Genomic DNA, 15,282 nt, shown 5'->3' with positions numbered 1-15,282 from the left:
TCATTATCTATAGCTACCTCCCAGTGGGAATGCAGAATAAAGAACGCTAAGCCAGCCAAGAGCTAAAAGTTGTTACTTCCTATTTAAATTGTCTTTTGTGACTTTATTTGTGGAAGGTAGGTCCATCCCATGTTTTGATGTTCTTTTTAAAAAAAGTTACTTGACATTAGTAGGAGGATTTGTTCTGGGCAGTGGCGGTTGGTTAGTTAGTTTTTGCTAATTTTTTGTATGAGATGCTCAGAGGCCTTCAAGCCAAGTATCTAAACTGTTAGTCATCAAAATAAAAAAGATCATTCATAAACAAATACAATGGAGACAAAGTAAAAAATAAGAACCTAACCATCTCCTCCCAGAGGAACAGTATAAGAAGTTATAGATGTGATGAAGAGTGTATGCAGAATTATAAAGGGGATTAGGGAAAGAGAGAGGGACCATATAAAGCTTGAAGTACCTATAAGGGAAGCCTGGAAGTGAGCAGAGCATGGCGAACCACCATATATAGGGAATTCTGTAGCATTGGCATGACAGCACAGAGAGAATTGTGTGTTCTGAGACTGGGGACACTGGCACTGCAAAGGAGGTTATAAAATGGGGCAATAGAGACCGCTGTATAAAGGGGCAAGCAGTTGTAAACGAGCTATTGATGGCACTGCAATAACAGAACCAGGAGACTGCACTGGGGGGGGGGGTACAGAGAGCTGCAGGTTGGTATAGTTAAATAATACAGACAGCTGTATAGGGGCCCAAGGACTCCATGAAGCAATATAGGGGTGTAGAGTCTCCACTGTGCACAAGAGAGAATGTAAGGTGACATGTATAGGAAACCTAGAAACTGCATGAGGCAGCACAACGGGGTATATAAAAGCAGTATAGGACACTATAAGAACAGAGGGTGGTAGAGGCACCAACAGGATCAGGCTGCAGTGTAGGAGGCTTGGAGCCTGCCTAGGACAGCACAGAGCATGGTACAGAGGACTAGAGGGTCAGGTGACAGTATTGGGGCTTGGGGCTGCCTGGGGCAGCATAGAAGGTGGTATAGGGGACTACAGGACCAAGTGATGGTACAGAAGACTTGGGACCTACCAGGGGCCGCAGAGAGAATAGTATAGAAGACTGCCAGGTCAGGCAACAGTATAGTAGACATGAGCTCTACCTGGGGCAGCACAGGAAGTGGTATAGGGCAGTGGTTTTCAACCTCTTTTCATTTGCTGACCCCTAAAGCATTTCAAATGGAGATGTGCACTCCTTTCAAAATCTCAGACAAAGTTTGTGAACATCTAGGCGTCTGTAGGCCAGAGGTTGAAAACCACTGTTCTATGGTAACGACAGCCTTTTGTGGATCCTTTAAACAGAGTCTGCAGACCCCCAGGGTTTCATGGATCACAGGTTGAGAACCACTGGTATAGTGGAATATGGGGTCAGGCAATAGTATAGCGGGGCCAGCCTAGGGCTGCACGGAGTGGCATAGGGGACTACAGGGTCAGGAGACAGTATACGGGGGTTGTGGCTTTCCTAGGGCTGCACAGAGTAACACAGGGGACTACAGGGTCAGAAGAGAGTATACAGGGCTTGGGGCCTGCTTAGAGTTGCATGGTGCGACACAGGGGACTACAGGGTCAGGAGACGGTATACGGGGCTTGGGGGCTGCACGGTGCGACACAGGGGACTACAGGGTCAGGAGACAGTATATGGGGCTTGGGACCTGCTTAGAGCTGCATGGTGCGACACAGGGGACTACAGGGTCAGGAGACGGTATACGGGGCTTGTGGCTTTCCTAGGGCTGCACAGAGTGACACAGGGGACTACAGGGTCAGGAGACAGTATACAGGGCTTGGGGCCTGCTTAGAGCTGCACGGAGTAACACAGGGGACTACAGGGTCAGGAGAGAGTATACAGGGCTTGGGGCCTGCTTAGAGCTGCATGGTGCGACACAGGGGACTACAGGGTCAGAAGACGGTATACGGGGCTTGGGGGCTGCACGGTGCGACACAGGGGATTACAGGGTCAGAAGACGGTATACGGGGCTTGTGGCTTTCCTAGGGCTGCACAGAGTGACACAGGGGACTACAGGGTCAGGAGACAGTATACAGGGCTTGGGGCCTGCTTAGAACTGCACGGAGTGACACAGGGGACTACAGGGTCAGGAGACGGTATACGGGGCTTGTGGCTTTCCTAGGGCTGCACGGTGCGACACAGGGGACTACGGGGTCAGGAGACAGTATACGGGGCTTGGGGCCTGCTTAGAGCTGCACGGAGTGACACAGGGGACTACAGGGTCAGGAGACGGTATACGGGGCTTGTGGCTTTCCTAGGGCTGCACAGAGTAACACAGGGGACTACAGGGTCAGGAGACAGTATACGGGGCTTGGGGGCTGCTTAGAGCTGCACGGTGCGACACAGGGGACTACGGGGTCAGGAGACGGTATACGGGGCTTGGGGGCTGCGTGGGGCAGCGCGGAGGAGCACAGGGGACTACAGGGTCAGGAGACGGTATTCGGGGAGGTCTCCGGGACAACAGGTGCTGTCAGCACAGGGCTGCCCCGGTTACTATAGCCCGCGGTCGGGGACGGCAAGGCCCCGCTCCCCCAGGCCCGCCGCCGCTTGTACCTGACACGAAGACCACGAAAACCGAGCTCTGTTGCTTGGCAGCGGCGATGGCGGCCGGGATGGTGCCGCGAAACCACAACATGGTATCCCTTAGGCTCTCGCTCTCTAGACCTGGACTCCCAGCGGCCCACCCTCGCGCTGCGCATGCGCCACGAAACCCGCAACCTCGCTGTGAAACGGTGACTAACCGCTCCCAACCACCCCAGGGCGCGTGCGCTGCCTGCCGCGCAGGTCGGTGGTGGGGTAAACCTGGCTGTGATTCCCCCTTGCACATTCCTCTAGTCTCCTCCCGGTTGCCAGTGACACATAGCGCAGCGCGGGTGTGCCCGCGGCAGATTCACCACGTTAGGGAAGGAGCCGCCCGGGCGCCGGCGAAAACTCCTGGGAACTTGGGAAGTGGCGGGAGAGGCCAGCGAGCCTGGAGTGCTGGGCTCGGGGCCCAGCGCGGCCCTAGGAGTGAACGGCGGGCGGGCGGGCCAGGGGGCTAGCCAGGCTGTGGGTGGGCTCCGCGCTTACAGGGGGCGGCCCGGCCCTGTCCGGCCTCGCGGGGGCGACACACACAGAGTGGGGCCGGGCCGGGCCTCTCTCTGCAGCCCCGCCTTCGTGGAAGGATCGTCCCCTCCCTGGGCTCTTCCTCGCCCCGTTCAGGGAAGGGGGTTCATTGAGGCTGCTGGCCAGCTCGGCGCGGGGCCGGCTCCGGGGCTCCGCCGCGCGCGCAGCGGCCACGGGAGAAAACGGCAGGTGGCTCCGCCTATAGTCCTGAGAGGCCGCTGTTGTGTCGTGATGAGATCGTCAGCGTCCCCCCCGGCGGACAAGCTGCGTCTACCGCACAGGGTAAGACGGGAAGTTTCACTTTTCCTCTCTGGGACGTTTTCACTGCGAACGGAGCGTCAACGCCTCTGGCTCCCCGCCGGTCCCGGGGGTACCTGTGTAATTCCGCTTCTAAGGCCCCGGCCGCCGGGGGACTCTGACCGTCGATCTGTACAATTCTGCGTACGGCCCTGGCACGCTCTCGGGGGGGGGGGGGGGGGTGTTTCAACCTTTTTTTCCCCAGTGGCAGACCCCTAAAAAATTTCAAATAGACGTGCAGACCCCTTTAGAAATCGTAGACAGTCTGCAGATCCCCAGGGTGAGCGGGCCACAGGTTGAAAACCACTGCACCGTCCCCTTAAAAGTAAACTGACATTAAGCACCATGGACGGTCTCCTTTGACCGAGAATACTTTTAGACAACTTTTGACCACGTTGAGAACCCATATAGCTATCAGCAACCTACAGCTTTTCTTATATAGCTCGCAGGTGGCACCTGACATTCAACCTCTCTTCAGAGCTACAGGAAGAGTGTGTTGCTGTTGCAGGTGATGGTGGGGGGCATGAGGTTCAAGTGTGGAAGACGGCATTAACAGAACTGCTTTTAAAAGGAGAAATCAACTAAAATAAGTGTCTTCTGGGGCCAAACTGAGCACATCCATGCTTTGTGGATATTTCTTGCAGCAAAGCAAGAACAGACCCCCAACCCAAAGGAGCTTTAATAATAATTCAAATAAGACCAGAAAAATCAAGGAGCTATAAGGAGGATCAAAATAAGCCTTTAATTAATGAGAAACTACCACCCCTCCATAATAAACCACAAATCTATAGAGCTAAGACCTAGAACTCAGCTCCTACAGCTCTACACAATTAGCTCTACTGCTTGAACTAAAAGAAGGTCCCTGTTAACTACAGAAGGTCCATTATAATCTTTCCAATTTTCACTCTGCTAGCAGAAGGTAAAATTCACACAAACATATAGATCAACATTTTCAAAACTAGCCCTTTTGGGTGTCTAATATGAGAACTTAAAACAGCTTGATTTTCAGAAAGTGATGAAAATCAGACCCTTTAAAAAGGCTTCAAAAGCTGGGCAGTCAAAAATCAAGGCCATCAAAAATCACTAGTCACTTGAAAATCTTACAAAAAGAAAATCTTGGTGATAATGCCTGATCTTACTCTACTGAAGTCAATGGCAAAAACATCACATTGATGTCAGAGGGATGGGGCCAGTGTTGGAATTACAATTATTTGTGCAGAGTATTACCACAATACTATTAAGTTTTGTTCAGTCCCAGTGCTGAATGGTATGGATACAATAGCTCTAAACATGTCTAAAAAACCTAAATAAGTAATTTAGTACATCCAAATAGTAACAAAACTTTTATAAGCATTTTATCAAGATGCTTACAAACCGGCTAAACCCAGGGGATTTTAGATCCATACTGTTTGGCTCCAACATGGTCAGGCAGGTATTAGCTATGAATCCTTTAAGAGTTTACATGGTTATACCGCTTAACAAACAAGTGGTGTTATTGCTAATTATCAGACCTTGGGTAAGGCTAAGATGAATCAGTTCCTTATATTTACTGTATCTTGTACCCAATTAACCATGTTTTATTTATATTACTTCATCCTGAACTTTAAATAAGATAACACTGGTAATTTGAAGTGTCGCTACAATTTAATCAGCTCTTCTCTTTTTCATGATCTCATTTTTATTGGTCACATGCTTTGGGCCTATTGTGCATGCTAATACCCCAACACAATTTACAACCATAGTTCATCCAAATCTAATGTGGGTCTATAATCCTACAGCCCATAACTGCACTGAAAGCAATGACAGCAGGACTAGGTCCATAACTATCCAGAACAAAAACATTTTTTTGCTTAATTGTGAAGGATTTCCTTCCAATATACCCAGCACATCAGCTTTCCAGGAGATTTCCAGGAGTTTGCCTGGGACTGGTAAGTATCCGAGTGTGTGTGTTTGCTTGCTGAGGAAGTATCCGAGCGTGTGTTTGCTGGGAGGGCAGGGAGAGAGCCTGAGTGAGTGTCTGATTGGCTGCTAGCCTGCAGGGGGCGGGCATTAGGGTGTCTGTGTGTTTGCGTCAGGGAAGCCTGGCTGTTTAAAAATAGCCAGAGCCTCGCGAACCAGCTGAGCAGCGGGGACAGCAGAGCAGCTCACAGCAGGAGTTTGCCTGGGAGTTCGCCTGGAGTGAGCCCAGTGAGGCTTACATCTTGCCAACGTCTCTGAGGAAGCTCATAGTAGGTAGGTGATATGGAAGGGGGGGGTTCAGCTATTGTGACCTGCACTGGATGTGCCATGTTTGTCTTTCTTCCACAGGACAGAAGCGACTTTGTCTGTACAAAGTGCAAGCTGGTCTCCATATTGGAAGAGAAGATTGAAGGTCTGGAGCAACAGGTAACGACCCTGCGTTGTATACGAGAGACTGAGGATTTTCTGGACCAAACTCAGGATAGCCTTCTAGGGGCACAAAGCTCTAAAGATATAGAGCAGGTTGCACAGAGGAGCCAAGAGGCCAGTGAAGAAGCTTGGCAACATGTGACCTCCAGAAGAGGTAAGCGGAATGTCCGGGTTCCAGTAACACAGACACAGGTAACTAACCGCTTTCATGTTCTCTCCACAGGTACCATTGCGGAGAGTGGACCAGATGATATGTCTGGGGGGAGAAAGCAGAAGGAGACCCCGCTGGTTGGGAGGCATGAGATGCGATGTCCTGAGGTTGGGGGTTCCACGACCACCACTCCCAAGAGGAGAAGGCGGGTGGTGGTGGTCGGGGACTCTCTCCTCCGGGGGACTGAGTCATCTATCTGCCGCCCTGACCGGGAAAACCGAGAAGTCTGCTGCTTGCCAGGGGCTAAGATTCGTGATGTGACGGAGAGACTGCCGAGACTCATCAAGCCCTCGGATCGCTACCCCTTCCTGCTTCTCCACGTGGGCACCAATGATACTGCCAAGAATGACCTTGAGCGGATCACTGCGGACTACGTGGCTCTGGGAAGAAGGATAAAGGAGTTGGAGGCGCAAGTGGTGTTCTCGTCCATCCTCCCCGTGGAAGGAAAAGGCCTGGGTAGGGACCGTCGAATCGTGGAGGTCAACGAATGGCTACGCAGGTGGTGTCGGAGAGAAGGCTTTGGATTCTTTGACCATGGGATGGTGTTCCATGAAGGAGGAGTGCTGGGCAGAGACGGGCTCCATCTTACGAAGAGAGGGAAGAACATCTTTGCCAGCAGGCTGGCTAACCTAGTGAGGAGGGCTTTAAACTAGGTTCACCGGGGGAAGGAGACCAAAGCCCTGAGGTAAGTGGGAAAGCGGGATACCGGGAGGAAGCACAGGCAGGAAGGTCTGTGAGGGGAGGGCTCCTGCCTCATACTGGGAATGAGGGGCGATCAACAGGTTATCTCAAGTGCTTATATACAAATGCACAAAGCCTTGGAAACAAGCAGGGAGAACTGGAGGTCCTGGTGATGTCAAGGAATTATGACGTGATTGGAATAACCGAGACTTGGTGGGATAACTCACATGACTGGAGTACAGTCATGGATGGTTATAAACTGTTCAGGAAGGACAGGCAGGGCAGAAAAGGTGGGGGAGTAGCACTGTATGTAAGGGAGCAGTATGACTGCTCAGAGCTCCGGTACGAAACTGTGGAAAAACCTGAGTGTCTCTGGATTAAGTTTAGAAGTGTGTGCAACAAGAGTGATGTCATGGTGGGAGTCTGCTATAGACCACCGGACCAGGGGGATGAGGTGGATGAGGCTTTCTTCCGGCAACTCACGGAAGCTACTAGATCGCATGCCCTGATTCTCATGGGTGACTTTAATTTTCCTGATATCTGCTGGGAGAGCAATACAGCGGTGCATAGACAATCCAGGAAGTTTTTGGAAAGCGTAGGGGACAATTTCCTGGTGCAAGTGCTAGGGGAGCCAACTAGGGGGAGCGCTTTTCTCGACCTGCTGCTCACAAACCGGGTAGAATTAGTGGGGGAAGCAAAAGTGGATGGGAATCTGGGAGGCAGTGACCATGAGTTGGTTGAGTTCAGGATCCTGACGCAGGGAAGAAAGGTAAGCAGCAGGATACGGACCCTGGACTTCAGGAAAGCAGACTTTGACTCCCTCAGGGAACAGATGGCCAGGATCCCCTGGGGGACTAACATGAAAGGGAAGGGAGTCCAGGAGAGCTGGCTGTATTTCAAGGAATCCCTGTTGAGGTTACAGGGACAAACCATCCCGATGAGTCGAAAGAATAGTAAATATGGCAGGCGACCAGCTTGGCTTAATGGTGAAATCCTAGCGGATCTTAAACATAAAAAAGAAGCTTACAAGAAGTGGAAGGTTGGACATATGACCAGGGAAGAGTATAAAAATATTGCTCGGGCATGTAGGAAAGATATCAGGAGGGCCAAATCGCACCTGGAGTTGCAGCTAGCAAGAGATGTCAAGAGTAACAAGAAGGGTTTCTTCAGGTATGTTGGCAACAAGAAGAAAGCCAAGGAAAGTGTGGGCCCCTTACTGAATGAGGGAGGCAAGCTAGTGACAGAGGATGTGGAAAAAGCTAATGTACTCAATGCTTTTTTTGCCTCTGTTTTCACTAACAAGGTCAGCTCCCAGACTGCTGTGCTGGGCAACACAAAATGGGGAAGAGATGGCCAGCCCTCTGTAGAGATAGAGGTGGTTAGGGACTATTTAGAAAAGCTGGACGTGCACAAGTCCATGGGGCCGGACGAATTGCATCCGAGAGTGCTGAAGGAATTGGCGGCTGTGATTGCAGAGCCCTTGGCCATTATCTTTGAAAACTCGTGGCGAACGGGGGAAGTCCCGGATGACTGGAAAAAGGCTAATGTAGTGCCCATCTTTAAAAAAGGGAAGAAGGAGGATCCTGGGAACTACAGGCCAGTCAGCCTCACCTCAGTCCCTGGAAAAATCATGGAGCAGGTCCTCAAAGAATCAATCCTGAAGCACTTAGAGGAGAGGAAAGTGATCAGGAACAGTCAGCATGGATTCACCAAGGGAAGGTCATGCCTGACTAATCTAATCGCCTTTTATGATGAGATTACTGGTTCTGTGGATGAAGGGAAAGCAGTGGATGTATTGTTTCTTGACTTTAGCAAAGCTTTTGACACGGTCTCCCACAGCATTCTTGTCAGCAAGTTAAGGAAGTATGGGCTGGATGAATGCACTATAAGGTGGGTAGAAAGCTGGCTAGATTGTCGGGCTCAACGGGTAGTGATCAATGGCTCCATGTCTAGTTGGCAGCCGGTGTCAAGTGGAGTGCCCCAGGGGTCGGTCCTGGGGCCCGTTTTGTTCAATATCTTCATAAATGATCTGGAGGATGGTGTGGATTGCACTCTCAGCAAATTTGCGGATGATACTAAACTGGGAGGAGTGGTAGATACGCTGGAGGGGAGGGATAGGATACAGAAGGACCTAGACAAATTGGAGGATTGGGCCAAAAGAAATCTAATAAGGTTCAATAAGGATAAGTGCAGGGTCCTGCACTTAGGATGGAAGAATCCAATGCACCGCTACAGACTAGGGACCGAATGGCTCGGCAGCAGTTCTGCGGAAAAGGACCTAGGGGTGACAGTGGACGAGAAGCTGGATATGAGTCAGCAGTGTGCCCTTGTTGCCAAGAAGGCCAATGGCATTTTGGGATGTATAAGTAGGGGCATAGCGAGCAGATCGAGGGACGTGATCGTTCCCCTCTATTCGACACTGGTGAGGCCTCATCTGGAGTACTGTGTCCAGTTTTGGGCCCCACACTACAGGAAGGATGTGGATAAATTGGAAAGAGTACAACGAAGGGCAACGAAAATGATTAGGGGTCTAGAGCACATGACTTATGAGGAGAGGCTGAGGGAGCTGGGATTGTTTAGTCTGCAGAAGAGAAGAATGAGGGGGGATTTGATAGCTGCTTTCAACTACCTGAAAGGGGGTTTCAAAGAGGATGGCTCTAGACTGTTCTCAATGGTAGCAGATGACAGAACGAGGAGTAATGGTCTCAAGTTGCAATGGGGGAGGTTTAGATTGGATATTAGGAAAAACTTTTTCACTAAGAGGGTGGTGAAACACTGGAATGCGTTACCTAGGGAGGTGGTAGAATCTCCTTCCTTAGAGGTTTTAAGGTCAGGCTTGACAAAGCCCTGGCTGGGATGATTTAACTGGGACTTGGTCCTGCTTTGAGCAGGGGGTTGGACTAGATGACCTTCTGGGGTCCCTTCCAACCCTGATATTCTATGATTCTATGATTCTATGATTTAACTGTGGGAACGTTGACAAGGTTGGCACAAGAAATGAAGGAGACTTAAGAAATAGACTAAAATAAAAATTTCAGATCAGGGTGATTTTTAATTACATATAATGGAAAAGTGATTTGACCAATTTCCTTCAAACTTTATGTAAACTCTTCCTTGGTTTTAGGACAAAATGCAATTCTTTCCAGGCCAAACCGATTTTCTAAGCAAATATTATATTACAGCTAGCACTGGACTTTATAATGGAAATTAGTTGCAGTCTTAATTATGAAGAGACACTATCTCCTGTGCATAAGTCCACAAGACATATGGAGAACAAATCAAGCCTACAATCAAACAAGTTCCCACAAGATTAATTATAGCAAACAGCAGAATGCTCAAAACAATCTACATGGTAAATGTGACATTTTAAGTAATAACTGAGTACAGAAACATAAAAGCTAACAATTCATTATTCCATCTTGGGTACAGATATTTGGTTTATAGGTTGGGTGAATAAGCATCCCATTTTATACCTCAAGCTCAATTAATGCTTCTCTCAGTTTGACAGAATTAACTTCCCATATGCACACCAATGCCTGATCCATGCCTTGAAACTTAATTTGCAGGCCTCCATGTTGTAGAAACCCAGTGACACTGCTGAATGTCCTAAAGACCTGCAGAATGCTACATCCTGCAACATCCGGGAGAGTAGGGTGTTGACCTTCCTCATTTGTGGAGCCTAGCCACAAATCATTAAGCAGGTCAGCTGCTCTTCCTATGCCTTACTTCTCTTTTCAATCTCTCTTCACAGTGGAAGTAAGTGGGGTTTGGATATCAAGACCACTTGGGCTCTCTCAGGTAATGTCAAGAATACACACTTTCAGGGAAACAGGTTAGATGCAAGTTAAATTTTATCTGGTCCTATTCTAAAGGCCAATTTTTATTGCAATGTGGGAAAACCTGCATACCCAGTTTGGCAGATACTTGGTGGCCATAAGCAGAATCTTCGAATATGCGGGCATGATCTTCCATCTAAATGAATCTGACTTCTTGTGGATAGTCACAGTATTAGCATGTAAGGGGTGGGATTTAAATTCTATTTGCTATTTTTTGGCACGTATCTTGACTTGACATTATCAGTTTATGTTTTAATTTGTGATATAAAATCTATGTGGAAATGCTGTGAGGCTTTGTCAGGCACATTTATTCATTAGAAAAATACTGCAGAGAAATCGTAGCTTTTTTTTTTTTTAAAAAAAATAGACAAGGCTGTAACCAGCTTTCTGTTTACGTGGCCACGTCTGTCCCCTGGCATCATCTCCCAGAGTCATAAAAAGTTCTTGTCTGCATCATATTCATAAACCTATCATCATATCCTCATTTAAATTCCCACTTAAAGCCTTCCTCTTCTATGATTACTTGTGATAGCAGCACATACCTATATCCAAAGACAAAAAGAACAGTGATTATATATAAAGTATGTGCAATGCTGCAATATTTGCTTTCTAAAGTATGGACCAAGTCTTAACAATTAAGCATATCATACGAGAGTAGATTTGGACAAAAGGTAATTTTTTTTGGTCTGGCTCTCATTAGGCAAGTTGTAAGCTAAGATCTGTTAAACACTGTTCCCTAAATATGAGGAAAACTTGCAAAATGGCATAATATGGATTCACTTAGGTTTCAAGCAGTCCTGTAATTTAAACAAATGCACTGGAAAAAGTTGGTTTTTGTAAACATTTATTTTCTTGAACTGAAAAAAGGCTTGCATCAGCACACATTGTACAGCCTTGCAAATTACACAGAAATTGAAAAAAGATTGTTTGTATGTGCAATGAAACTTCTGCTGTCCAGTGATCCTCTGCAAATGATGAAAACATATTTAAAGAATTTAAAGACTTAAGAAGGGTCCAGCACTTATTTAAACACAATTATCCTAGAGTGCAAAGAAAGAAAAAGATTTATACCCGTGGAAACACAAAGTGCAAACGTTTTGTCATTTGGGGGAAATACCTTTTAGTGTCTTCACCCTTTTACTACAAACAAATTGGCTTCAATGAACATTCTTTGTAGTTTAGACATATTCATATTCCACTTTAATACTTATGCTAACCTGTTTGATTAGAAATGAGTTCAAGAATATAATTTATTTGTAATTATCTTTCACACTGAGTGAATCTTGAAAGGACTATTGCCGGAGTTTAAAAGTTATTGAAATTGCTTTATTTGAAAAAGAAACGGGAAGAGAAATATGTTAACTGGAGACTTTTGCGTAGTTGGCTAGAAAACAGTGTAAATTTCTTAATAGTTATTCTCCTTTCCCTTACCCCATTCCACCCCAAGCCCTCTGCCCTAAAATGGATAGCTGTGTGCTGGCTGTGAAAAGGGATTACAAAATATAGATCTGAATATGGGTATTCATTATGAAGAAAAGTTTGCTGTACAATAGAGATTTGGATCTGATACAAGAATTCAGAAATATAAAACAAAATTATTATAAAAGTAAGGGGCATTTTAACAGCATTCTTCATAGAAAGCTGCCTTTCTGTATCTTGTCAGAATGGATTCTTACAGTTGTGTGGGATTAACTTTATATCTGTTTTTCTTCTTCTTCTTGCTGGATCACTGGGTTATTCTTCCAAGGCTATAATGTCATATGAGAACACATTCCAGGAATCTCTATGAAGAGAACAGAAACCCTGTAACATCAAGCCAATCAAGTAGAGAAGAGAAGGACATGGAACTAATAAAGGCTGAATGTCCAACAATGTAGCTGCTACTGAGAACTAGCCCTTTCCAGAATATGAAACTCATAGTGCTTCTTGCTTGTTCTCAGCCTAAACTTGTTAGCTGAGTTACTTTGTTTCTTCAGTGCATTTTGAGCTGCTGACATTGTAGGGAACGTAGCTAGAACTGTGTATGTGGAGGCCAAGTCACTAGGTTTGGAGGGTTCAGTGTTCACATTACTATCTCCACTGCCACAATAACGATGTTGGTGTTGCTGTTGTGTCTGTAGACACTGGGGATTCCTTAGCCACCGAATCTTGGCACCAACTTTAAAAAGTTCTCCAAATAGTTTTTCAGCTTCCATACGAGTTATTCCTTCTGGCAGTTCAGTAATTTCTAAGACTTTTCCAACAACTAAAACAAGAAATAAGTAGAATTAAAATTGGTCATTACATTTAACAAGGATTCAATCTTACATAAAATAGTGAAGTTACATTAGATGAACATTTAGTTTGCAGCAAGCTGGGGTGAGAGTCTATTCCACCCTGCTGCCCATAGGGACCCTGCTGATGCATACCTTACCGTTTCAAAGTACGGTAGATCAAACTGCAGTAACTGTGCATGTCAGCAGGCTTCCTAATAACAGTTAGTGCAGGATAGATTCACACCCCAACTTGCTGCTAACTACAAGTTCATGCAGATGAGCCCTTAAGTCCTCAGTTCTGCAGCAGAACTGAAGACTTAAGACTAAAACTTGGATGATCTATTAATGGGATAAAAAAATACGGTTGCAATAAAAATGTGGGACAGTGAGAACCGTGACTTGCTTCACTCACAGCAATGTAAAACTTACAGGAAAACACAACTTTGGCTATCTGCTCTCATGGCAGAGACTACCTAAGGAAAGCAGCCCAGCTCCCTTCTGTATTCACTGATCCACAAAGAGAGTTGGTGGTAATACACAAAACAATTCTTTGCCAGTACAAAAAAATCATTTATCTGTGGATTTCAAAATGATTTACAAAAATTAAACCTCACAGCACCCATTTCACATATAGATAAACTGAGGAATTCAAATGGTTCAAGGTGTCACAGACAGAACTAAGTTCTATATATGTTGTCAAAGAGCAAATAATGCCAGCTGGGGGAAGGAGGATGTTAGTTTCCCCCTTGTGAACCTGATCTTGTCCAGTCAAAATGAACTCTCCCTCAAATCTCCTTTCAGGGCCTAGCTAACAATCCAACAAAGAAATAGATTTTGAACAGTCAGTGGAACACAGTCCTAGCATTCTGGCCATGCCCTGCTCCATTTATTGGGTTGCACTTGTTGCCCGTGGTCTGCACAATGGAGAGAGGTTGTACCTTTGTTCCACCCATCATATTTATTGGCAACAAATGCAGTGTTCTGATTTGTCAGGGAAAAAAATATGAAAATCAGGAATGAATTTAGTCGATGTATTACATTCATAGTTCTGGTAAGCTAAGGGCAGTTATGGAAGAATTTTCTATTATATTAAACATAACTTACAAATATTTTGGTATTAACTTTTATATTAAATAATTGTACTTACTGTGTCTCCCTTGGTTTTCTTTTCCCTTCTCTTTTCTATGTTTTTCTCCATCTACTGTTTACTCTGGTTCTCTCTTCCTCTCTATTTCTTTTGAACAGTTTCTTCTTTCCCTCCATTCCCATCTTTTCTTCTGTTTACTGTCTCCCTCTTTGCCCAGTTACTGTTTATTCTTACCTTCCTTTGATTCACACTTCACTTCCTTCTCTTTTATACTCTTCATCCCTCCCTCTCCTACTTTATCTCACTCATTAATTGTACCAACTTTCATACTTTGGAGCTCCATTTCCCTTTGGCACTTCTGCAGCTGCCCCAGACACTCCCATTCTGCTGCAAGTCTCACATACACACAATGCCATCACGCAGACATCCATTTTTCTGCAAACTCTTCAGACAACCCCCTATGCTTCCAAACAGATATCCATTGACATTGCTGTACCCCCTACAAGCACCTTCCATACTGCTACACCTTCAAGAGATCCCATGTAACCAACTCCTACAGACACTTCCCCTCTCAACATCCATGCACACTATTTTGCTGCACTCTACATACAGATATTTTCCAGACATTACACCCTTATGTGTTCTCTGTGTGTGTGTATATAAATCTCTCCTCTGTTTTTTCCACCAAATGCATCCGATGAAGTGAGCTGTAGCTCACGAAAGCTTATGCTCTAATATATTTGTTAGTCTCTAAGGTGCCACAAGTACTCCTTTTCTTTTTACACCCTTATAGACAGCCTTTGTCACTATTGAAATCCCTATGACCCCAGACTACCTCTGCTCTGCTGGGACCCCCCTGGACTTTAACTGCACAGATACACAACACCAATATAGGCAACTCCTACTTTCATGCATCCCATTAATATCCAGTCCACTCTGTCACGTATCCAATTCTGCATCAGACGTCACAGTCCCATTCCCCTACACAAGTTTGAATAATACAATAAATAAATTAGAATAATGCTTTCTCACTGCTTCAGTTTTTGATTCAACATTTCTCTCAGAGTGCAGCATCACCCAACAATTACATACCTGGTTCCCCTGCACCAAGATCTGCTGAAGCAGCCTTCTTAGCTGGTTTCCTTCCTCTGCTTCCATGTCTGTGTCCAGGTTGACACTGAGCTCAGATAAACATCACATAGTTAGAATGATTACATTTGTAATATTAAAAGTTACATTTGAGTTACAAGTAACAAGGGTTACAAGTTATGAATGATTGTCCCCGAGCGCTGTAGTTAGTATGCTACACTATGATAGTACAGAAGAGGGCCAGATTTCTGGGTCCAGTGTCATTCCTGCAGCCTAGCA

General features: G+C 46.1%; 2 protein-coding genes and 1 long non-coding RNA gene across 27 annotated transcripts in view; 1 reads left to right on the top strand and 2 right to left on the bottom strand.

The window, feature by feature from the left end:
* UBXN4 (UBX domain protein 4) overlaps positions 1-2,882 on the bottom strand; it is a 31,187-nt gene extending 28,305 nt beyond the window's left edge. For 2 of the 3 annotated variants that reach the window (XM_038421261.2, XM_043505065.1), the window contains exon 1: positions 2,608-2,882. In XM_038421261.2, coding sequence (XP_038277189.1) covers positions 2,608-2,881 — 274 coding nt within the window. In that variant the 5' untranslated portion in view covers position 2,882. The remainder of the gene's footprint in view (positions 1-2,607) is intronic. The other variant, XM_038421262.2, reaches the window with a different exon arrangement.
* Positions 1,569-13,973, top strand: LOC119863239. Its single transcript, XR_006277907.1, has 3 exons — positions 1,569-1,673; positions 2,503-3,441; positions 10,303-13,973. It is a non-coding gene; the product is annotated as an uncharacterized LOC119863239 (long non-coding RNA).
* Positions 10,935-15,282, bottom strand: part of R3HDM1 (R3H domain containing 1) — a 177,473-nt gene continuing 173,125 nt past the window's right edge. For all 23 annotated transcript variants that reach the window (XM_043505053.1, XM_043505049.1, XM_038421246.2 and 20 more), the window contains 2 exons: positions 15,007-15,091; positions 10,935-12,817 (listed from right to left, as the gene is read on the bottom strand). In XM_043505053.1, the coding sequence (XP_043360988.1) occupies positions 12,453-12,817; positions 15,007-15,091 (450 nt within the window). In that variant the 3' untranslated portion in view covers positions 10,935-12,452. The remainder of the gene's footprint in view (positions 12,818-15,006; positions 15,092-15,282) is intronic.

Source organism: Dermochelys coriacea, chromosome 11, assembly GCF_009764565.3.
Source record: "Dermochelys coriacea isolate rDerCor1 chromosome 11, rDerCor1.pri.v4, whole genome shotgun sequence".
Classification (NCBI taxonomy): domain Eukaryota; kingdom Metazoa; phylum Chordata; order Testudines; family Dermochelyidae; genus Dermochelys; species Dermochelys coriacea.
Note: the sequence above shows the minus strand (reverse complement) of the source record. Positions and strands in the feature narration are given on the sequence as shown.